At 35.1% G+C, this 22594-nt stretch overlaps 1 protein-coding gene across 4 annotated transcripts in view; it reads right to left on the bottom strand.

Annotated features, from left to right (window-relative positions):
• ZMYM4 (zinc finger MYM-type containing 4) overlaps positions 1–22594 on the bottom strand; it is a 168097-nt gene that overhangs the window by 85492 nt on the left and 60011 nt on the right. For 3 of the 4 annotated variants that reach the window (XM_046661886.1, XM_046661885.1, XM_046661887.1), the window contains exon 2: positions 5137–5182. In XM_046661886.1, coding sequence (XP_046517842.1) covers positions 5137–5182 — 46 coding nt within the window. Of the gene's footprint in view, positions 1–5136; positions 5183–12748; positions 12768–22594 lie in introns of those variants that run through there. The other variant, XM_046661888.1, reaches the window with a different exon arrangement.

A 22594-nucleotide genomic window follows, 5' to 3' on the forward strand; every position in this document is an offset into this window, starting at 1 on the left:
AGCCAAGACCTAAGACACACTGTGGAGCAAAAAACAAGACATCTTCCATATACCCTTTCTGGATATCTGAGCCACAGAATCCAGGAGCATAATAAAATTGTTATTGTTTTCTACCACTAAATTTGGGGTGGTTTGTTAAGCAACACATACCAATAATCAGAATGCAAATTCAAACTATGTCTTATCTTAAATAATTTAGACAGTTGGCTCTAGAAAATTATGTTAACTGACTTAAAAAGTGACACTAGCAATGACAAAGTCAAATTTCTAAAATATGCATCCGAGGTACTTAAAATTCTTTCACAAAATAATGGGAAGAAAAGCATTATTTTCTAAATTAGTATTATTTAACCTAGTAGGGTTTAAATATGTACATAATTAACAAATGATCACTAGACATCTGACATTCATCCATGGTCTGAGAACATGTATTCTAGATGGCAAAAATTTTAGTTTTTAGATCTTTTCATTGGGAAAATGGGTGAGAACCCTGTATTTGGAATCATCTTATATTCAAACATTTATAATATACTTTCACTCTTATTAGTCTCTTATACTACTGATCAACCTAAACTAAAATTCACATACAACTTACATCTTCCTTTCATTGTTAAAGTTTCTGTGCCACCTCAATTTCAAAGATAATAATCTTGAAATACAGCTGTGAATTGTTTGCAAAAATATACACCTTTTAGCGATACTATAGAGATAAAGCAAAAGTTAGTTTAGTCCATTTCATTAAAAAACTTTATACAATTTGCTTAATTCAAAAATAATTTATGTCTATTTCATGAACTAATATTTAATAACTAAAATACTATTTAATAACTAAAAAATTCTTGAGAATAGTGGGGTGTTTACAGTCGAGGTCACCTCAATTTTGTACCCATGTTTATACCCCAAAGAAGACTATCTAGGCTTTGGTTTTAACATTTTTGTGAAGAAGATACTCCTTCACAATGCTGGAAGGATCCAAACAATATTCAGCAATAGATAACGTAAACAGAAATCTTTAAGTAGTTCCAGGGTTTAAAAAAAAAAAAAAACTGCTCAATTTACCAGTTCTTTTAAAAATTGAGCTGCATTGATAAGACAGATATATTTCAAACACAAACTGACATTGATACTCCATAGGCAGCCACAAAAACTTGTCATGGTTAATACCCATTAAAATATTTTAGTTACTTTTAGGACTTAAATTACTTTAAATTATTCTTTTATTTCTACCAAATAATTATTCTTCTTCAAAACCTGTGATTCCAGTGATCTAGGGGGCAGTTCAGAAATAGGTAATGAAAGATTTAAAAGGAACAAATTTGGAGTTAAGTAATCCTACATTCAATCCTGATTGCACCACATAAAAGCTAAAAAATGTCTCTAAGCCTTAGTTTCCTCCTTAGTAAAACAGAGACCATTGTAATGTCTAGAGGGTTGTTATGCAGAGACTGCATACCTAGTAACAACTCTCCCCCTTTTTCTTACCAAGAGATCCCTGATTTTATTGTTGGCAACAATGGACTCAGCTAAAGGGTTACAATTCCCAGATTTCCCTGAAGCTGGGGTGGCTAATGAGATGTAAACCAAAGTACACAGGTATAGAGTTTCTAGGAAAGTTCTTTAAGAGGCTGATTCTGTTAAGAAGTGTGCCTTTTTGCTTTCCTCCCTATCCCAGCGCAGGATGACGATAAAGCAGCCATCTGAGAACATCAGGGAATGGAAGCCATGTGCCAAGGATGTCATACAGAAAGCCAGAAGGCCCCTGGATTCCTGATAACCAGAGCCATCTTACCATCTTCATGAGGATCAAGGCTGCCCCAGGAAGAGAAGCCCAAGGCATCCTGCCCTACATACCAATCTATATCATCCTCCAGGAAGCATAGGACATCCTGATCTGATCCGACCTGATTCGGATCCAAAGTTATAGGACCACCCAATAACCAGACCTCACCTACACTGGTACCATTTTAATGATTTTTTTCATGATCTTTCCTACGTCTTGTAAAGAAATAACTCATATACCTATGCCTTATAAATTTAGCCCTACTCTCAACCCATTGCAGCTCTTTACTGCCCATGAGTCCTGTCCCCATGCTGCAGCTCTTCACTGCCTGTGGGTCCTGTCCCCATGATACTCCATGCTATTCTCTGAATAAAACAGCAGTACTGCCAGACCTTGAGAGTCCAAGAAATCTGTCTTTCGACTCCTCAGCTCACAGAGCCCGCATCAATCTGGGCTTCTTTAACAAGAAAAATAAATTTCTATTATGTTTTATACATAGTTGAACCTAATCCACTAGTTGATACAATTATTATTAAGGTTTTTAAAAGATAATATATGTAAAGTTTTTCACAAACTCAAATGCTGCAAGTAATCAAAATAATGTGAATAATTTTTTTGAATCCAAATAACTGTACTTCATGAACAAATTAACAACGCTCTTATTTTTTCCTTGAAGTTCACAAGTCTGTTATATAAACTTATTCTATCAGTAAGAAAATCAATCATTGGTGAATGACCAGGTGGTTATCTTAGACCCATTTAATGAATAAAAGTCCTTGATTTAAGGTAGCAGCTATATGAACACATTTTAAAAAAATCTCTATTAACTTCTTTCATACTTCACATAAACTGGCAATGGTTAAGGAAACAAGAGTTAGGATAATCCACAGTATGAGTTACTTCCTCTATCACCATGTTTCTTAAAAAATCCACAGCACAAATTCTCCTGACAAGTGATAAAGTAGAAGTCGGACAACCCTACTTTCTCTTTTGACTTTCATAAAATGTTGAAGCCTTCTTTTATATCCCTTTTATTGAAAATACTACATTTTTGGAAAGTCAACTCAGCTTTTTCATGTTTAAACCAAATTTCCCAAATTCCTCACTGATGGCGTTAGGGTCTATCAGTTTATGTGTGTCAACAATTAGCATATACTCCTATATTTTACTGAAAGTTTCAGATGGCTCTACCCTAGGAGAGCTGGATTTGATCTACAAAACAAATATTGGAAAGCCCCATGTCCTGGTCATCTTGGGCAATGAATACATGGTAAGACCAGTACTATGCTGGACTTTTTGAGGGACTTGCCTGAGAAACAGTGAATCTCCTTTATTCTAGACATGGACCTCAAGACAAAATGGTAGGCCTTGAATGACCATCTTCGGAATCAGACACTTCCTGAATACCATCTATAGCAATTTGCCCTCATCTCTCCTGGACAGGTGTCTATGTGCCTGAATCGTCTTTATGGAGACAGGCCAGAATCCCTTCCAAGCTAGTCTCTTCTCTGCCTCCAGAGCCTTCAACAGCCCTTAACAATAAAGTACCAGAAAGGGGGAGATAAAGAATAATCTTTACTGCATCATTTGCACTCAGCATTTGGTATAAAATCCTCTGCTTGTAAACCTCCAGCCTAAAAATGTTTTTGAGGGTGAAGCAGAAAAGCAACAGGCACCAGAAATATAATCCCCAAATGTTGGGAGTAGGAACCCAAGTACAGGAGCTTGGTTACCACCTCAAGATTCCCGTTACTACTTTGATTGTTGTTACTACAACATCTTTAAACAAATAAATCAAATTAAAACCTTCATTAGAAAGCTATTTGATTAATTTCTATTACTAGTACAGACTTGAGCAAAGCAGAAGCAGGTAATCAAAAATTAGTCAGGGAAAGAGAAAAGCAGTGGCTGAGGGATACGTTCTAACAGTCATGTTTTACTTTCTGACTCTGTTTTCTCTGACCATACAAGATTGATTCAAAGACAAACATCAGATCCAAGCTGGCCCAATCATAATCTTTTTCCCAGGAACTTGAAATTTAAAATGGATATACAAAAAGACTGAAAGTCATTGGAGCATAACTGCTTTCTGGCAGCACTAGAGAGAGCAGGCCAATGATCTCCTTTCATTGAGTTCCCTGGAGGAAATTTGTTCTTGACCTCCTCCCTAAATTCTGTGACATATCCCAATATGCTTCTAAAGTTTCTTCTGCATTAGCTAGCTAGCTGGAGCCTATTTTTGTTGCTTGTGTGCAACAAAAAGGACATTCAATAACTAAATACACTGAAGATCAAAAGAGCTAGTACCTTTCAACATTAACCTTAAAAAACTGTTATCAGTCAAAAATATCAACAAACTAATTCAAAAGAGAAAGAAAGTCCTCAGATCCTACTGATGGAAAGTAAACTTAAAAAACAAAAGAAATGCACGCTGCACTTAACTCAGGAACTCTCAATGATGAAATTTGTCCTTCATAAACAACTGCACAAACCTCTTTTGACGAGTCATCAATACTATTTTTAGAATTTATCCTACAGAAACACTTCAACAAGTAGACAAAGATATATATAGGAATACATACTTAATATTGTTTGTAATAGTGAAAAACTGAAAATAATATACACACGCATCAAAGAGGAAGCTGATTATAGTACAACCATACAATAAAATGCTAAGCAGTCATCAGAAAGAATGTAATAGGTCCAAATTCACTGAGTTAGAAAGATGTCTAGGCAGTTGAATGAAAAAAGCAAGAACAGTATTCATATGATCCCTATACACATACATAAATCCCCACCTACCATATATCCATATATATACTTTCATAGAAAAAAAGTCTGGAAAGATATATATTAAACTCTTAAAATTGGTTATCTTTGGAGAATGGTAAAGACAAAGGCTTTTATTTTCTGCTTTATTCATTTTTGTACTATAAAATTGAATGTATTACTTTTATAATCATAAGACACAAAAGTTTTTTTTAAGAAAATCATGTAACATGGAAAGACTATAAAGAGAAAATGAAGAGACCCTGTAAACAAAGTAGCAAACTTTCTTGAGTATTAAGTTCAGTATCAACTTTTACATGATTCACACATACACAAAGTCTGACTATATTTCAATATTAATAACTGTGAAAATAAAATATTTACTTTAAAAAAAAGTAAGACTTTTAACAATTCAGATCAACATGCTGAAAATACTAACAGGGCGTGATGAGATCTAAACTAAATCAAAGTGAACCATCACAGTAACCAGCCCTAACTAAACACTGTTATAGATAAATGCTCTCTCTAAACTTATAATTATTATCTATGTAAAGACATGATTGGTTTTTTTCTAAAATGGTACTTACAGTTCTCTACAATTTCATCAAAAACTGCACCAGTTTTCTGGTCAAACTGTAAAAGCAAAAAAGGAAAAAGAAAAGTAACATTATTCTCATGTTCTTCCACCATACTTTTTGGCTTCCTTTCCTGCTCCCCCAAGAGCTGTCATTTTCAACCAAGGTGTACAAATACACAACAACAGAAACAAAACACCGCCAAAAAGAGTAAGGGAAAACTGAGAACGAACAAAGGAAGTTCTCAGGCCAAAGCCCCCAAACCAAAAACAAAGAGATAAACACATGCCCTCTCTATAAAAAAACTACTTATTTCTTAAAAACCACATTTATGTCACAAAATACAGAGGATCAGATATATCAAGGATCATATATATTTGTAACAATAATAAACACAGTCAATCCTTATTGAGAACTTACTAACACTCACTGAGAACTATGTAAAACTTCTAATCAAAACTTAACAGAGGGCCAGCTGGTGGCGCAGCAGTTAAGCTTGCACGTTCCACTTCGGTGGCCCGGGGTTCACCAGTTTGGATCCTGGGTGCGGACATGGCACTGCTTGTCAAGCCATGCTGTGGTAGGCATCCCACATATAAAGTAGAGGAAGACGGGCACGGATGTTAGCTCAGGGCTAATTTTCCTTAAAAAAAAACCCAAAAGAACAACAAAAAAAACCTTAACAGAACATCAGCACCAATAGGTTTTGCTCTTGGGCAAAAAGGCAGAAATCTGCTGCTCTTTAAACAAAAGTCGGCCATGTTACAGGGATGGTTCCTATTTGAGTATGTTAGGACTCACGTCAGAAGCAGAGCCAAGTCTGAGGTGATTTCAGACCTTTAAAACAGATAAAGGGGAAAGACTAGCACGTTCCACCCCTAGTCTTTAAAGGTCTCCTCACTTTGGCAAGTGTGAGCATTCCAGCCTCCTGCTCCCCTGCCTACTGCTCATCAACGAGCCAAGAACACAAGGAAGGCTGCTCCTTGATAAACCTGGCCTACCAAAACTGAGAGTGTGAACCCCCATTCAAGGAAGAAACTTTTAAAGGAAAAGAACTTTACGTACCTACATAACTAAATACCTACATAACTGCTGAGGAAACACAACAGCTAGCTATAGTAATCAATAGTATCTGATATCCATAAATGTGAACAACCAAGGATCCCAGGTTTCGGAAAGAAACTATGTGAAAGAGAAGATTCAAGGTGAATAAACAGCACAACCACTCAAGAAGGAAACAATTAATTTACAGAAAAGAAACTTATAAAAACTATTTTAAGTGGTATCTGAGAGGCTACAGATGCAAAAGACTAAGCACAGATAGCCATGAAAAGGAGACATGAGAGAGTATTTCAAAACAAGAAAATGACTGCAAAAATAAGAATTTTATTGGACAGGCTAATGACAAAGTTTTCAATCAGTTTCGAAAAAAATAAAACGAAAAGTCAGAGTTCGAAAAGATATTTTATATGACGAGATAAAAGACTGAATCAATAGATGTAACAGGAATCTCAAAGGCATCCCCAAAGAAGAGAACAATGGAGAAGTGAAATAATGAAGAAAATTTCCCTGAACCAAAAACATGAATATTTGAGATTAAATGGGCCCACCAAAGACCAAAGAGAAACGAAAAAAAAGGATACATCCTGGTGAAATTTCAGAATTCCAAAAGAAAACAAGAGGAGGAATACAAAGAATTATAGTGCAAGTGATTCATAAAATATATTTAATGTAACAGAATTCAACTATACAAACACTGAAAAGGAAAGAAATAGTAAAGGCCACTCTGCCTACCATTGCACTCCAAGAGCTACACTCCAGAATGAAAGGGAAATGGCGATGTGACTGCAAGCCAAAGGATGAAAGCACTTGTCTCCATTAAGAAGGATCCAAGTGTTTAAAGATAATGCACTTTTTGTATAATACTGCCTCTAGACACTTTACATGGTGCTCAATCAAAGAAACTATAATCTTACTAAAAAAAATGGGGGGCCAGCCCAGTGGCACAGCAGTTAAGTACACACATTCCGCTTCTCGGCGGCCCGGGGTTCATCAATTTGGATCCCAGGTGAGGACATGGCGCCGCTTGGCAGAAGCCATGCTGTGGTAGGCGTCGCACGTATGAAATGGAGGAAGATGGGCATGGATATTAGCTCAGGGCCAGTCTTCCTCAGCAAAGAGAGGAGGACTGGCAATGGTTAGCTCAGGGCTAATCTTCCTCAAAAAAAAAAAAAAAAAGGTAGTGATATTACCAAAGGTGGTATATCTATACACTATGGGTGACAAAGAGATTTTCTAAGGTAATTTGAACTATGTGCCATTTCATCTCGTGAACTGGTTCTAAAATCTAACTCGTAAGATAAGACTGCTCTATAACAACAATCAGACTGATACCATATTTCTCCCCTGTAAGCTGGAACACAAAAGATCAATGACTTCCACATTCTAAAAAGAAAAAAAAAAAATTGGAATTCAGACCACTCAAATGTTATCATAAAAAATATTTAACAAAATGAAACACAATTAAAATTATACTGGATACAAAAAAAACACAACTGATTATGACTCAGAAGAAATGAAGAAACCTAGACGGGAAGAACATCAGGTGTTGACGCTTTAGAAGACACTCTTTCTAGTGGCAAAAATTCCAGGATTAAATTTCATTCTCTATGGTTCAAAACCAAACCCTTGTTTTATTACTTCTCCCTCCCTCCTTCTCAAATAGAAAATAAAAAACAAAGACTAAAACATTGTCTCTTGATGCCAAACAATCTATACGCTTGTTTACAAATAGACACAGTATCATCCAGCAAGTCCCTTTTGTTGACACTGGGTACACAGTTCCAAAACCATAGGGACAAAATAGAGTAGCAGCTGCCAAAGGCTGGGGGTGGAGGAGAAACAGACAATGATTGCTAATGGGTACAGGGTTTCTTTTTTGGGTGACAAAATGTTCTAAAATTGATTGCAGTTGCACAACTGTGAAAATACTAAAAACTACTGAATTGTGTGCTTTAAATGGGTGAATTGCATGGCATATGAATGATACCTCTATATAAAGCTGTTTTAAAAACACATTGAGAAAAATACCTCCTATGAAGTTTAGGTATTAAAAACTGAAAGACACTACTGAAACAAGATTAACTACGGAGATGTTATGTGAGCAGAAAGTACCAGCAATTTTAAAGATTAATTTTTAAAATATATATTCAAATGTGTTAAATAAATGTTTAAATACCATGAAGCCCTTCAGGTGCAATTTCCCGTGTTGAGGTTAGCTCATTTTAATGTAAACCTCTTTATGTATGTGAACTTGATAAGGTAGAGCATCAATTAAGAGAGAGTCTATCTTTGACTCTCCTTGATTTTGTTTTGTTTTTATTAGTTTTAATTCAAACCTGCTGGTAACTACTTACTTAACATCATACAATCAGTAAGACTAACATTGTTCTCAATTAAATGATGGGCAGGACTCCAGAACACTGCTTGCCCTATAATCCCACCAACTGGGTGACGACAAATTTACAAGTAACACTTAGCTTTGTGATAATACGATGGTTTTACTAATTGTGTTTGGGTGCTTCTTGTCCAATCTGTATATTTCTAAGCAAGAAATGAGATATAAGCAGTTAGTAAATTAGTTTTGAAATTCATGTCCTACTACTCATCCCTCAAGTTTAATGAAAGATTTAATTGAACTTAAAAGTCAAGATGATTTTAAGAATCTGTAATAACTATTTGTATAGGCAAGGATTTTCTCAACACTACAATATCAAAAATAGAAACTAAAAAAATAAACAAGGGGCAGGAGGAGGGTGAAAAGGGGTAAAGGGACATATGTGTATGGTGCTGGATGACAATTAGTCTCTTGGTAGTGAACACATTGAAGTCTATACAGAAGCTGAAATATAATGATGCACACCTGAAATCTATACAATATTATAAAACAAAGTGATGTCAATAAAAAATTAAATTTTAAAAAAGCAAGAAAAAAGGAAAAAATATAAAATAAACAAATGTGGATATGGACTTAAGACAAAAATACCAGTTTGTTTTCTTTTTCTTTTCTTTTCTTTCTTTTTTCTTTTTTTTTTTTGGTGAGGAAGATTGGCCCCGAGCTAATATCCATGCCAATCTTCCTCTGTTTTGTATGTAGGACACCGCCACAGCATTGCTTGGTGAGCAGTATGTAGATTCGTGCCTGGGGTCTGAAGCTGCAAACCCCAGGCCGCTGAAGCACAAACTCAACCACTACACCATGAGGCCAGCCCCAATATCAGTTCACTTTTAGTTATCAAAATAGTCTCATGGATCCTACCCAAAGACTTCAAAGTATCTAACTGTTGCCTATTTAAATTTAAAAAATCAGTGTTATAACTTTAAGAGGTATGACAGCTTCAGTCTCAAACTAAGTTTGAATCCCAACTCTGGTGACTCATCAGTTATGTAACTTTTAGCCTTAAATTTCCTCATCCATAAAATATAGATATAGTGATACCTACCTTCCCAGAATTGTCAGGATTAAATGAAAAGCACTTAGCACAGTGCTTAGCAAACTGTAAATACATAATAAATGCGAGCTATTATTACTATACTAATAAAAGATATCTTCACTTGTTTTAAAAATCAGGGTTCACTACAACATTTCACTTGTAAAAATGTATCCACCGCTTAAAATAAAAGGAAAGCAATAGGCAAATAACTTAGCTCCCTGTATTTAAAAAACTAAGCACTGGGGATAAAGCACATTTTTACTTACAAAATAAAACACTCAAGTTCCCTAACCCTAGATGGAGGGAAAAATCAGAATATACTGTGAATTGGTAAATACACCACCCACCCCCTCACACACACACAAAAAATCACAATTAGAAATTTACTGGATCCTGGACCAATAATTGTTATTTTAAAAAAGTTAATTTTCTCTTCTATCCTCCATACAAACATGATGACACTTCACAAATTCCCTGGACATAACTGATAGAATGACTAATACCATAACCTTTATTTTCAAAACTGATTTTAATATTTTCAACAATTTGAGAGTTTATATGATAAACTTATTCAATGAAAACTAAATAATAGACGAATAGCTCTAAAATAGTTTGGGGAGTTGAAGCTGGGTTTTTCAATGATTAAGTAGAAACTGAAAACTGTCAAACGTGCTTCATTTTTTTCCTCTCTAAAACCTACTCTTTTCATCATGGGTCCCTTTTTCATTTTAGTGGCAGTCCCAACACCCTAGAAGTCAAACAAGAAATCTCAACATTAGGGGTTTTTTCCTTCATTCCCTTCAACTGATAAGAGAACTATCATTTCTATTTCCAACACATCTTAGTGTTTTAGATAAATCTCTTCTCTCCATCACAAGCTAACCTATACAGGAGTCAGGAAAGGCAAAGAAACTGTTCCTTAATTTAAGATCTAAAGGACGACTAAGAAATAAAACAGGTGAAAAGGTGAGAAAGAAGATTCAAGAAAAGAACAGCAAATGTAAAGGTTCTTTGCAGAAGAAAGAATAGAGAATTCAAAGAACAGAAAGGCTGGGTGGATCAGAATTCTGGGAGTAAAGCAGGCCAGCACTGTAAGATAAAGCTGAGGATAACTCATGGGCCAAACATCGCAGGACATTCTTCATAGACAGGGCGACCACATATTCCAGTTAGCTGAAAGCATCTCAGTTTACACCTATCAACTCCATGTAATTGATAATGTGCTCCCTTTCACTGGCGAAAGTGTCTCAGTTAGGTCAACCTAAGTATTAGTCATATTTAGATACTGGATTTCATCCTAAAAAAAAAAAAAACATTGAAGGATGTGGCAGGAAGGAAGATATGAGTTCTGAAAACAATCACTCTGACTATGAAGTGAAGTCATTTTCTCACTCCTACCCCAAGTTCGAATCACACCTTCTCACTGTTTTCTCCCTACTAGGAATGTCTATCTGATGAAATGCCACTGCTTCTTCAAAGTGCAGCACTTCACTGCGGCCTTCTCTGATAACCCACTGAGAATTCATTACTTCTCTGTGGCACTTGATTTATATTCCATTTACACTTGTGGCACAGTTAACATATACGTGACAGTTATCACTTTCTAGATAAATTTTTTTCATCCTAGGATACCTACAAGCCCTAGCACATTATATTGTGTAATCTCTCAATTATCTTCTTTATTAACTGAATGCCATAACCTTGATTTCTCACCATTTGTGATGTAAAACCTGTAAGATGCTCTAAGAAAAAAAAGAGTTCTATGATCAAATAAATACAGGAAATGCAAATCTCTTTTTTTGGTGATAAATAAATGCTTATTAATTATTAACTGCTAAGAAGTTTAAAACTAAAGAAATCTGTATTTGTTGTTTTGCCCATCGTTTTCCAGATGTACTTGATCACAGAACCCTTTTGAAGGATAATATTTATTAACATACTAGAGAACCACAGTGAGAAATGATGCTAACTCATGCTAGCATCAGAGGTTTGTAGATTTTTTTTTCTTGACGTTGGATATTGTTATTATTTTCATTTAATACGCTTTCTTCTTTTTTCCCAGATGTAAATCATTATATTTTGATTTCTGGGTAGACTACATCATGTTCTCCAGCCAAAGACTACTTACCATCCATCACCACACACATGTGCCTAATCACCTCTTTCACCCTTCTCCCTACCCGCTTCCCCTCTGGTAACCACCAAGCCAATCTCTGTCTCTCTGTTTGTCGTTGTTTTTATGTTCTATTTATGAGTGAGATCCCTCGGTATTTAACTTTCTCCTTCTGACTTATTTCGCTTAGCATAATACCCTCAAGGTCTATCCATGTTATCGCAAATGGCAAGATCTCATCTTTTTTCTTTTTTCTACACATTTAAATACAAGGTCATTTTCTAATTTAGTAATACACCCCAAAATAAATCTTTTAGTTTTTTCTTTTTAATAATCATGCCATTTGACCATCTGTGGTTTTCACAAGTATTGGTATAAGCAAGGACTTTTCCATTTGATAGTTTAACAAATACATAGAACAGAATGTAATTATTTAACATGTTAAAGAATATTTCAAATTATCAGCCAAATTTAATAAGGAAATATTAAATAAGGATAGTAAATACTTGGTTCCTAACACTGTCTTCCTACTAAATCTCTCCTTCCAACACTAATCAACCAGAGCAATCTTTCCTATAAAGTAGAGATATGTTCTCAGAATTGTTCTCAACTCAAAATTCACGTGTCCATTAATAATTAATTGAAGTTGGTAGGCAAGATCAAATATTTACCATTTAATTACCATTAAAGTGGTAATATTACCACTATTTTACCTTGTTCTGAAAGTACTAGTCAATACAGTAAGAAAAAAGAAATATAAAGTATAAACTTTGGGGAAAACCAGTTATTTTTTACAGGTAATATGCTTATCTACTTGAAGAACCCAAGTTAGCAGATTGAAAAAGTACTGGAATTAAGAATACATTCCAACAGTGACTCTTTACAAAATTCAACGTTCAAACAATCCATAGCAGGGGCCAGCCCCCAGCCCAGTGGTTAAGTTCGGCAATCTCTACTTTAGCAGTCCAGGTTTGGTTCCCAGGCACAGACCTACAGCCATGCTGTGGTGGTGACTCACATATAGAGTGGAGGAAGACCGGCACAGATATTAGCTCAGGGTGAATCTTCCTCAAGCAAAAGAGAAACACTGGCAACAGATGTTAGCTCAGGGCAAATCTTCTTCAGGGAAAAAAACAGTCAATGGCATTCCTACGAACCAGAAACAATTAGGTAAAATATAAAGGAAAAACAAAGATCCAATTCATAACAACAACTACATATAAAACATTCTGAGGGGCCAGCCCAGTGGTGCAGCAGTTAAGTTCACACGTTCCACTTCAGAGGCCCGGGGTTCGCCAGTTCAGATCCCGGGTATAGACATGGCACCACTTGGCAAGCCATGCTGTGGTAGGCATCCCACATTTAAAGTGGAGAAAGATGGGCAGGGATGTTAGCTCAGGGCCAGTCTTCCTTGGCAAAAGGAGGAGGATTGGCAGCAGATATTAGCTCAGGGCTAATCTTGCCCCCCAAAAATAAAAGTTCTGAAAATACACTTAAGAAATGTATAAAATCATTATGGAAAAAAACACAAAACTTTTCAGAGGGTAAATATAAACATTGTTTACAAAAGGGAAAAATCATTACCAAGATGAACTCGATTTCCTCACAAAATAGAGAGGCCGGGGTGAATGAGAGGAAACTAGATAAAATCACTATCAAGGACATCTGGAAGAATAAAGGTAAAAAGAATGTCTAGGAAAATGCCAAATCACAATAGTGACCAAGAGAAAAATATGCCCTACCATATATCGAAGGTACAATAACTAAAATATGTGGTACTGGCATGGCAATTAATAGAATAATGAAACACAATAGAAAATACAAAGTCCAAAGCCTATTTAAGAATTAAAATAGGACCAGTAACCATTTAAGGTGGAAAAATCTGGATCACCACCTCATACTTTACACCAAAATAAATTCCAGATATCTGAAAAACAAATTGAAAAAAATGAAAACACTAGAAGATAGGAAAGTCTTTTAAGCAGAAACAGAAACAAATATTCTTGAGAAAGTTTAATAAACTTAACCATATTAAAAATAAAAATCGTTTGGAAAACTTAAAGACAATTTGGGGAAAAAGTCTGTATTAATACTAACACAGGGGCCGACCCCGTGGCCAAGTGGTTAAGTTCTCGTGCCCCGCTTTGGCGGCCCAGGGTTTTGCTGGTTCAGATCCTGGGCACAGACGCAGCACTGCTCATCAGGCCACGTTGAGGCAGCATCCCACATGCCACAACTAGAAGGACCCCACAACTAAAAATACACAGCTATGTACCTGAGAGTCTTGGGGAGAAAACGAAAAATAAAATCTTTTAAAAATAATAAAAGTTAAAAAATAATATCACAACAGTTAATATCCTACTTATAAAGCAGTCTTAGAATCCACTAAGAGTAGCATCCCAATAGAAAATGATCAAAGACCATGAACAAGCACTAAACTTTCTTCACTTTTTTTTTTTTGAGGAAGATTAGTGCTGAGCTAACACCTGCCGCCAATCCTCCTCTTTTTTGCTGAGGAAGACTGGCCCTGAGCTAACATCCCTGCCCATCTTCCTCCACTTTATATGTGGGATGCCTACCACAGCATGGCTTGACTAAACTTTCAATCTCACCTGAACTCAAAATTAAAATGAGGTACCATTTTCCCTCAGACTAGCAAAGATACAAATAAATGGATAGAGATAGAAATTCTCTCCCTATTTTCTTTCAACCTAAGTGTATCTAGGAAATTTCTCATTACAGAGAGATCTAATTCACTCTTCTTAGTGGCTATGCAGTCTTTTATTGTATTATGCTGATGGACATTTAGGTTGCTTCGAGTTTTTTCTTTAAACACATAGTTGTCATCCTTGTACCTATTAGTTGGCTAACATATGTGAGTGTGTGTTTATGTGTATATAAACATAAAATCGATTCCTAGAAGTGGAATCATGAAATTAAATGGCATAGGCATTTAAGTTTTGATGGATGTTACCAAACTTTCTACCAAAAGCATTCTGCCAGTATATATAGACACCAACAGATCCTGTTTCTCAAGAATGTCATCACCACTTGGCATGAAGTTGTTTTCATCTTCCTCAATTTGGTAGGCAAAAAATGTTATCTCATTACTTAAACCTGCATTTGTTGTTTTGTTTTGCATTTAATTGTTTTCATTTTCACTTCTTATATTTTGAATAAGAATCTTCCCATATAGTTATTGACCATCTGTGATTCTTGTTTCTGTCTACTGCCTGATTATGAAATATTTTAGGTGACCTGAGGCAGTGGTTCTGAAACCTGTTTTAATCAGTGATTAACACTTAGAAACCTCACCCTGTGCCAGGCACTTTTTTCAAGCACTTTATGTAACTTCACTCAATTTCACCTCCCCAGAATCTCATCAAGTAAGTATTAACACCTCTGTTTCATACATGAAGAAATGGAAGTACTGAGAGGTTAAGACACACACACAGAGACATATACAGTGCTCTGAAAAAGGTTCCCGAGAAAAGGCCCAAACTTCTGACTGTTCAAAATATGGCCATATCTTCCTCTACTGCTTCATCTTTTCCTGCCTTCATGTTCCCATTACAACCCCATCCCCACAGTAAATGCTCTAGCTATTATGAATGACCTGTAGCTCGCCTAATCTTTCAGGTAGTTTCATGCCTCTGGACCAGGGTCCACAGTACTTGAGCTTTTCCAGTACTAATTCAATAGTAAACACCTAACTCAGCTTTCATGACTGAGCTAAAGTTACAACTCCTTAATGATGCCATCTCACACAACCCACACACACCCAACTTCCTGAACAAGGTAGAATCCACAAGGCAGAACTCCCCTTCCTAGCACTACTACACGAGATGTGTCTATGATAGCAAATATAAAAATTTGACTCCAAAGGTGGGTATGCTATAAGCAATCAAGGACTCATTCACATTTCTGAAGCTGTATCATGAAATATCCCATCCTTTTGGTAGACTGATCTTCTGACAAATAATAGGAGTTACACAAATGTGGAATTTGAACCCCATTTTGGAGACTATCTAAAAAAGAAATCAATAAAAATTAACACTTTTTATACAAAAGCCTTTAGAGTTACGCAAAAATTAAAAATAATCTAGTTAGTTTCTTTCAACAGAACCTAAATGAAATCAAGACTCTGTAAAGGATTAGAGAATTCACATTTCTCAAAGCAGGGAGTAGTTTGAAGTATATTCTAGTCTAGAGAGATTTCTGTCTGTTCCATACTGCTGAAAATGCCAAACATATAACAAAAGCCCAATTAATGTGCACTAAATAAAAAAATTACATTTATTAGTTAATAAGTAATTTAAAACTTGTTTATATTAAAAACTTAAACATCCTAGAATGTACTTTAAAATTTGCAAGAATCTCGAAGATTAAGCAGAAGTTCAAATAGCTTTTATGCTTGCAACAAAGCATTCCAAATTAAATGTCCACTCCTCTTCCCTCATCCCCACAATGGTGACGCTAGTCTTTCCCTATTTCTACATCAATTTAAACATCTCTTATTTAGACTTTACAATCATTTTATCAAATTGGAAAATGTAACAAACATGTTATGGAAAAAACATTTTTTCTACAGGTAGAACTCACTTTGCACTGTAGTACAGAACCATAAGAATGATCTTAAAGCTGAAATTGAGCAAAGAATTCTCAATAATCAAAGGGAAAAAAATTACTCTTTTTCTGTGATCTTCAAAAGTTTTGTCAAAACATTTAAAATTCTTACCGTCAGTTACAAATGTACAGGGGAATGAAAATACCGTGTAACTAATATTGTTTTATAAATTAAACCAGAAGAAACATGGAGAAGCAAAGTGTTTTACTTCTTTGCAAAAACTCACCAAGAGCACACAGTGTCTGTCTTCTTTCGCTGATGTATTCTATGATACAGTATAAGCATCTTGTCCATGCCTTGGCAAAACCTCATGATCCCTTCCAAGGCTGGTTCAGCTTTCAACATTTTACCCTTTGCCCTTTCAATCTTGTCAAATATTTCCAAGAGTTCCTTTAATGTGAAATTTTTGCCAGAGTCACTTCCTCTGAGACATCGTCATCCTTTTTGTCACAACTACTTTTCTCACTTATGTTGATAAATGGACCTTTGCTAACTTCCTCAGGCTTCATTTTTGCTCTCCCCTTTACGACCACTCCACAATCCTCTGTCTTCCATCACATAAGTTATTGATGGGATTGCCTTCCAAAACAGAGCTATCCTACATTAAATAGTTGATGATCATAATTACTTGCTCAATTCATCCTTGGAATTTGGGTACAAAGTTCACAGCAGCACCCCTGTCTGCTCTAGCAGCTTAATATATGCTGATTCTGAAACAAAACCAGCGTTTACTGGCAATAAAAAGTTCTTCAGTCTCCTTATACTTAGTTTTCTTTCAATGCAGCAACTAACTTCAATGCTTTGGCATGAATGCTAGCTAAACTGATTGAGATCATTCCTATTACAATTTAAACTAAACGATGTTGAAGCAATTTCACGTTGTTTAAATATAAATATCCATTTGAGTTTTTCAATACAGTTCATATTGTACCTTCATGCAGGCCCAGCTCTTGTCCTATCTTTACCCGTCTGTCACTATTTTCAAATCTGCTATCACATCCAATTTTTCAGATCTAGTGTTACCACTTTTCATTTCTTTGCTGCACTTCCATCTTTGCTAATCAACTGTCTCCTTTGATAATCTAGTTTTGTAAACTGTCACGTGGATTTATCATGGGAGACAAGGAGTTAACACAACTATACTCTTTCCTGTCTGTGCAAGAACTGAACAGCAGATGCAGTGACCAATCTCCAGCAGACTTTGAGAGAAGTATAACGTGACTGATCACTGACACAGCAGGTCTTAAGAAAGACTGTTAACATCAATACTGTTACTTTCTAGTCACTGCTCTGCTACTAATTCACTAACGGACCCGAAACAAGAAACTTAACTCCTCAGGGGCTCAAATTCTTCAAGCCATATAAATTAATGAAGCTGGTCTACAAAATCCTAAAAGTTCTCTCCAAACTCTCAAATTTGACGCTCACAATTCACTTCTAGTTAGGCATAAACTAAGAACTCAAACTGGTATAACGGACACTGAAAACTTAAGGACACTATAAAACTAGATCTCATTCTCTCTCCATAGGTGCGTTTTTCCTAACTGAATGACTTCTTAAGATGTTAACAACTCCTCCTTTAAAATGGAATCAAATCCATCTTCTTTTCACATTTTTATTCATTCCAAAATTTAAGTTAATTAAACAAAATAGTTATTTCCACTGAAATTACTTTGACATGAACTAAAAATTAAGTAGTCTTGATTTCTCCCTCAAAACAAGACTGGCTATCAATCAACTTACTCTAAGTACACGTAGCATTAGTAATTCATATTTCATATGCTGTCAGCATACTTTATTGGTAGTGTTTTTTAAATGCTATGGTAGGATAAAAATCAAAGTTCTAACTAGAAATAGTTGAGGCAACTTGGATTTTACAAGCTCATAATTCTATAAAACGAAGCAACTGAATTAATTTCAATTTCAGAAATATACTGAACAACTCAGCCATCAGAAATGTATTATTAAAGATTCACAGAATGTATCACTTGCATGTTGAATTTACATTACACATTTAATGGAAAAAAATCTGTTCAAATAGCTACCAAAGCGTAATAAAGATAAAGCAGTTAAAATTTATCACCAAATGCTAGAGAGTACAGTTGGCCCTCCATATGGGCAGGTTCTGCATCTGTGGATTCAACCAACCACAGATCATAAGGGCTACCATGGTTGTGTCTGTACTGAACATATAAAGACTTTTTTCTTGTCATTATTTCCTAAACAACACAGTATAACAACGATTTACACAGCATTTACATTAATATGTAATCTACAGATTAAAGTATACAGGAGGATGTGTGTAGGTTACATGCAAATATTATGCCATTTTATATAAGGGACTTGAGTATCCTTGGACTCTGGTATCCACGGGGGTCCTGGAACCAATCCCCCACAGATTCGGAGGGATAACTGTATAGATTCTCAGCCAGTGCAGAGAAAATAGCTTCAAACAAAAATCAAATTCAATTGTGAAAAGATATCATGCTCAAATGACTTCTTTTATGACTTCTTTACAGAATAGGTAAGGAGAGAATTAAGCTATCCAGACTTAAAAAGGAAACAGAGGGGCTAGCCCAGTGGCATAGTGGTTAAGTTTACATGCTCCTCTTCAGAAGCCCAGAGTTCACTGGTTCAGACCTACACACTGATCATCAAGTTATGCTGTGCTGGGGTCCCAGACAGACGAACTAGAAGGACTTACAACTAAGATATACAACTAAGTACCAGAGCTTCACAGAGAAAGAAAAAAAAAAAGAGGAAGATTGGCAACAGATGTTAGTTCAGGGCCCATCTTCCTCACCAAAAAAGGCAATACCTAAAATGAAAAAGGAAACAGAAAAGTCATTTTTGAAAAGGTGGATAATGTCTCCCTTTCAACCTGAATGTGGAAAATGTTACATTTACACTTACATGTAAACTAAGGAAGAAGGAAAATATGTGTTCCCATGATTCTTTATAATATGTTTGGAATGATTAAACTACATTTTTGACACCAAGTTTTCTACTCCAAAATGATACATAAATTTGGTTACTAGTTTGGAAAATCTGGAATATTTATAATGAAATCCAGAAATGTTCCTCAAAGAAACTATTTTCAGGGTTTCCTAAAATCTACAGCAAATACGAACTTGTAAATTATAAAACTTACAACAAATAAAAGGTTTCTTCAATTTGTTAGGGTAAAAATAAAAACCTCAGATCCCTTACTTCAATCAAGGAATAAACTGCCACAAGCCCAAAACAGTAAAAATCAATCCAAAGAAATCTCCTAAATCATGTGTTGATGAAAAATTGAAGAGCCAACTGATGTCTACCTTGAAACTATCTGTGGAATGAAGACAGAAGGCAAACAAAGACTATCCAGCCTGCAAATATCTGCAGCCATATAAGAAACCTTTGAAAAAGAAGACCCCAGAAGTAGTGGTTCTGTATCTGTGGTTCTTAGACTCTCACCGGTCTCCCATGACCCTTTTGATTCCTGTGACCCCTTCAGGAGTCCCCAAAGTCAAAACTATTTTCACAGTAATGCTGAGACAATATATCTATTTTTACTGGTTTGACCTTCGCACTAATGGTGCAAAATCAATTCTGGATATAATTATTGGCCCCTTATACAGTGGCACCAAATCATACTGGTAGTCACTGTATTCATCACTGCCCAAAAATGGCTGTCATGAATATATATTAGAAAGAAAATAGGATTCTCTTAAGAGAGAATCTCTTGTAGAACTAACCAAATATCATCAAGTACTTCTATTTAAAGAAGAATTTAAAAGCAAGTCCAACCAGTTCAGTCTTCATCGTAATTAAAATATTTATTCCTTTAGTGATATTCCATTAACTTTTTCTATCATGAAAAACATTACCAAAATCTAAATTCATGTTTTTTCAAAAGCCATAATTACTGTATGGTAATACAACTATGTAATTATGCTTTAGCATAAAATTTAATATGTTAAACAAGATAATGTAGGTAGAGACTAGAAGGATCAAGCTTAAATTGTCACTAAAAAATAACAACTAAATTTTCACAGTAGTTTTCAAACCTAATTTATAGATTTATGTTGAATTAATCCCAGATGATCTAACAGACCAGAAAAAACGAAACCAATGAAAATATCTAACAAGTATGAAAACTTAGCATTTCTGTATCTTTCACCTTATATAAAACAACAGTTGTTTTTTTTTTTTGAGCCCTGAGCTAACATCTGCTTCCAATCCTCTTTTTTGCTGAGGAACACTGGCCCTGAGCTCACATCCGTCCCTATCTTCCTCTACTTTATATGTGGGATGCCTACCACAGCATGGCTTGTCAAGCGGTGCCATGTCCACACCTGGGATCCAAACTGGCGAACCGCAGGCTGCTGAAGCGGAACATGCACACTTAACTGCTGTGCCACAGGGCCAGCTCCAACAGTTGTCTTTTTGAATGAACATTTTACTAAATACATACATACTATCTCTTTCTAAAGGTGAGGAGAAGACACTATGTAAATTAGTTATCAGCATATTACATGCTGGAAAGTAATCTAGTAAATTGCTTTCCTAGCTATAGAAACTGGATGCACTCAATCACATGTCTCTAAAACTCTTAATTGATGAAATGTCTATAAACTGTTTTAGAAATATTTAAAAATTAACTCCTCATTTTTTAAAGGACTCACATAGACTTGAAACATACTTCTTTAAACCAAGAATATATGTCAATTATATATACACAATAAATTATATGTGTACATATAAGAATTGATATATAACCTCAATATATAAATAGTTCTGTAATATTCAAAATTTTTAAATAATCATGTATCACTCTGATAAGCAGAAAGTAAAATTTTAAGCCCCAACAAGTCATATCATATATAAATTTAAAATATCATGTACATTTTAATATGACTTTTTAAAAAAGAAATGGCAACAAGTGACAATACAGTAAAGGTTTTTATCTTAGCCAACACACAAACACACATCCTTTAAAAATCTCCTAATCTCTAGAATTGTCCCTGGGAACAAAAATAACAGATAAAAGCTTACCGTTAAAACATGCAGGACAGATATTTGTTGCCACATTATTTTCAACAACAAAAAATTGCAAGAGTACCCCCACGTGGAAATAAATGATTTATTAATACACATTATACTAGGGAATTCTAAAGAATAAGGTAGAAAGTTCTGGAGAGAGTTGGTGGTGATGTCAGCAAAACAATCTGAATATAATTAATGCCTCTGAACTATAAACTTAAAAATGATAAAAGTGGCAAATTTTATGTTATGAATACTTTACCACAATAAAAAAAAAGTCTAAGGTAGATCTGAACATACAACTTTGATGGGATACATACACTGAGAGAAAATAGAGATGGTTTACCACTCTACAACAACTAAAGACAGACACTTTTTAAACTAACAGAAAGACAAAAAGTCTCAAGAAAAAAATAGATATTATGATATTATGAAGAACCAGATTGAAATTTTAAACTGAAAAATTTAAAAAACAACATAAAAATTCATTCAATGGCTACCAAGGGAAGGGGTAATGGGTCATTATTATTTAACGGGTACAGAATTTGTCTGGGATGATGGAATAGTCCTAGAGATGACTAGTGATTACACAACAATGTGAAAGATATTAGTGCAAATGAATTGTACACTTAAAAATGGTTAAAATGGTCAATTTTATGTTATGTATGTTTTACCACAATAAAAAAATTCATAATGAATAAAACAAATTCTCTGTTTATCGGCTGAACAGGAAAACGGAGACAGAGAGGACAGAGCCGTGAAAATAGACTAATACACTACCTAACCTGAATAAGAAAGATAAAAGACATTGAAAAAAAAATGAGCAGAGCCTCAGAAACTTGTAAGACAATATGAAAAAGTATAACATTCACATAACCAGAGTCTCAGAAAGAGAGAAAAATTGTAGTGCAGAAAAAAATACTTGAAGAAACAATGTTTGAAAACTTCCCAAATTTGAATAAAAGACATATATCTGCAGATTCAAGCTGAGCAAACCCCAAAGAGAATAAATTTAAAGATACTCACACCAAGGAACTCATACTCAAACTGCTGAAAACTAAAGACAAAGAAAAACTCTCTAAAATAGCCAGAGAAAAACAACACATTACCTATCATTGCAGATTTCACATAAGAAATCTTGAATGCTAACAGAAAGTGGAAAAACATTTTTAAAGTGCTGAAAGAAAACAACTGTCAAACCACAAATCTACA

This window comes from Equus quagga, chromosome 5 (genome assembly GCF_021613505.1).
Source record: "Equus quagga isolate Etosha38 chromosome 5, UCLA_HA_Equagga_1.0, whole genome shotgun sequence".
NCBI lineage: Eukaryota > Metazoa > Chordata > Mammalia > Perissodactyla > Equidae > Equus > Equus quagga.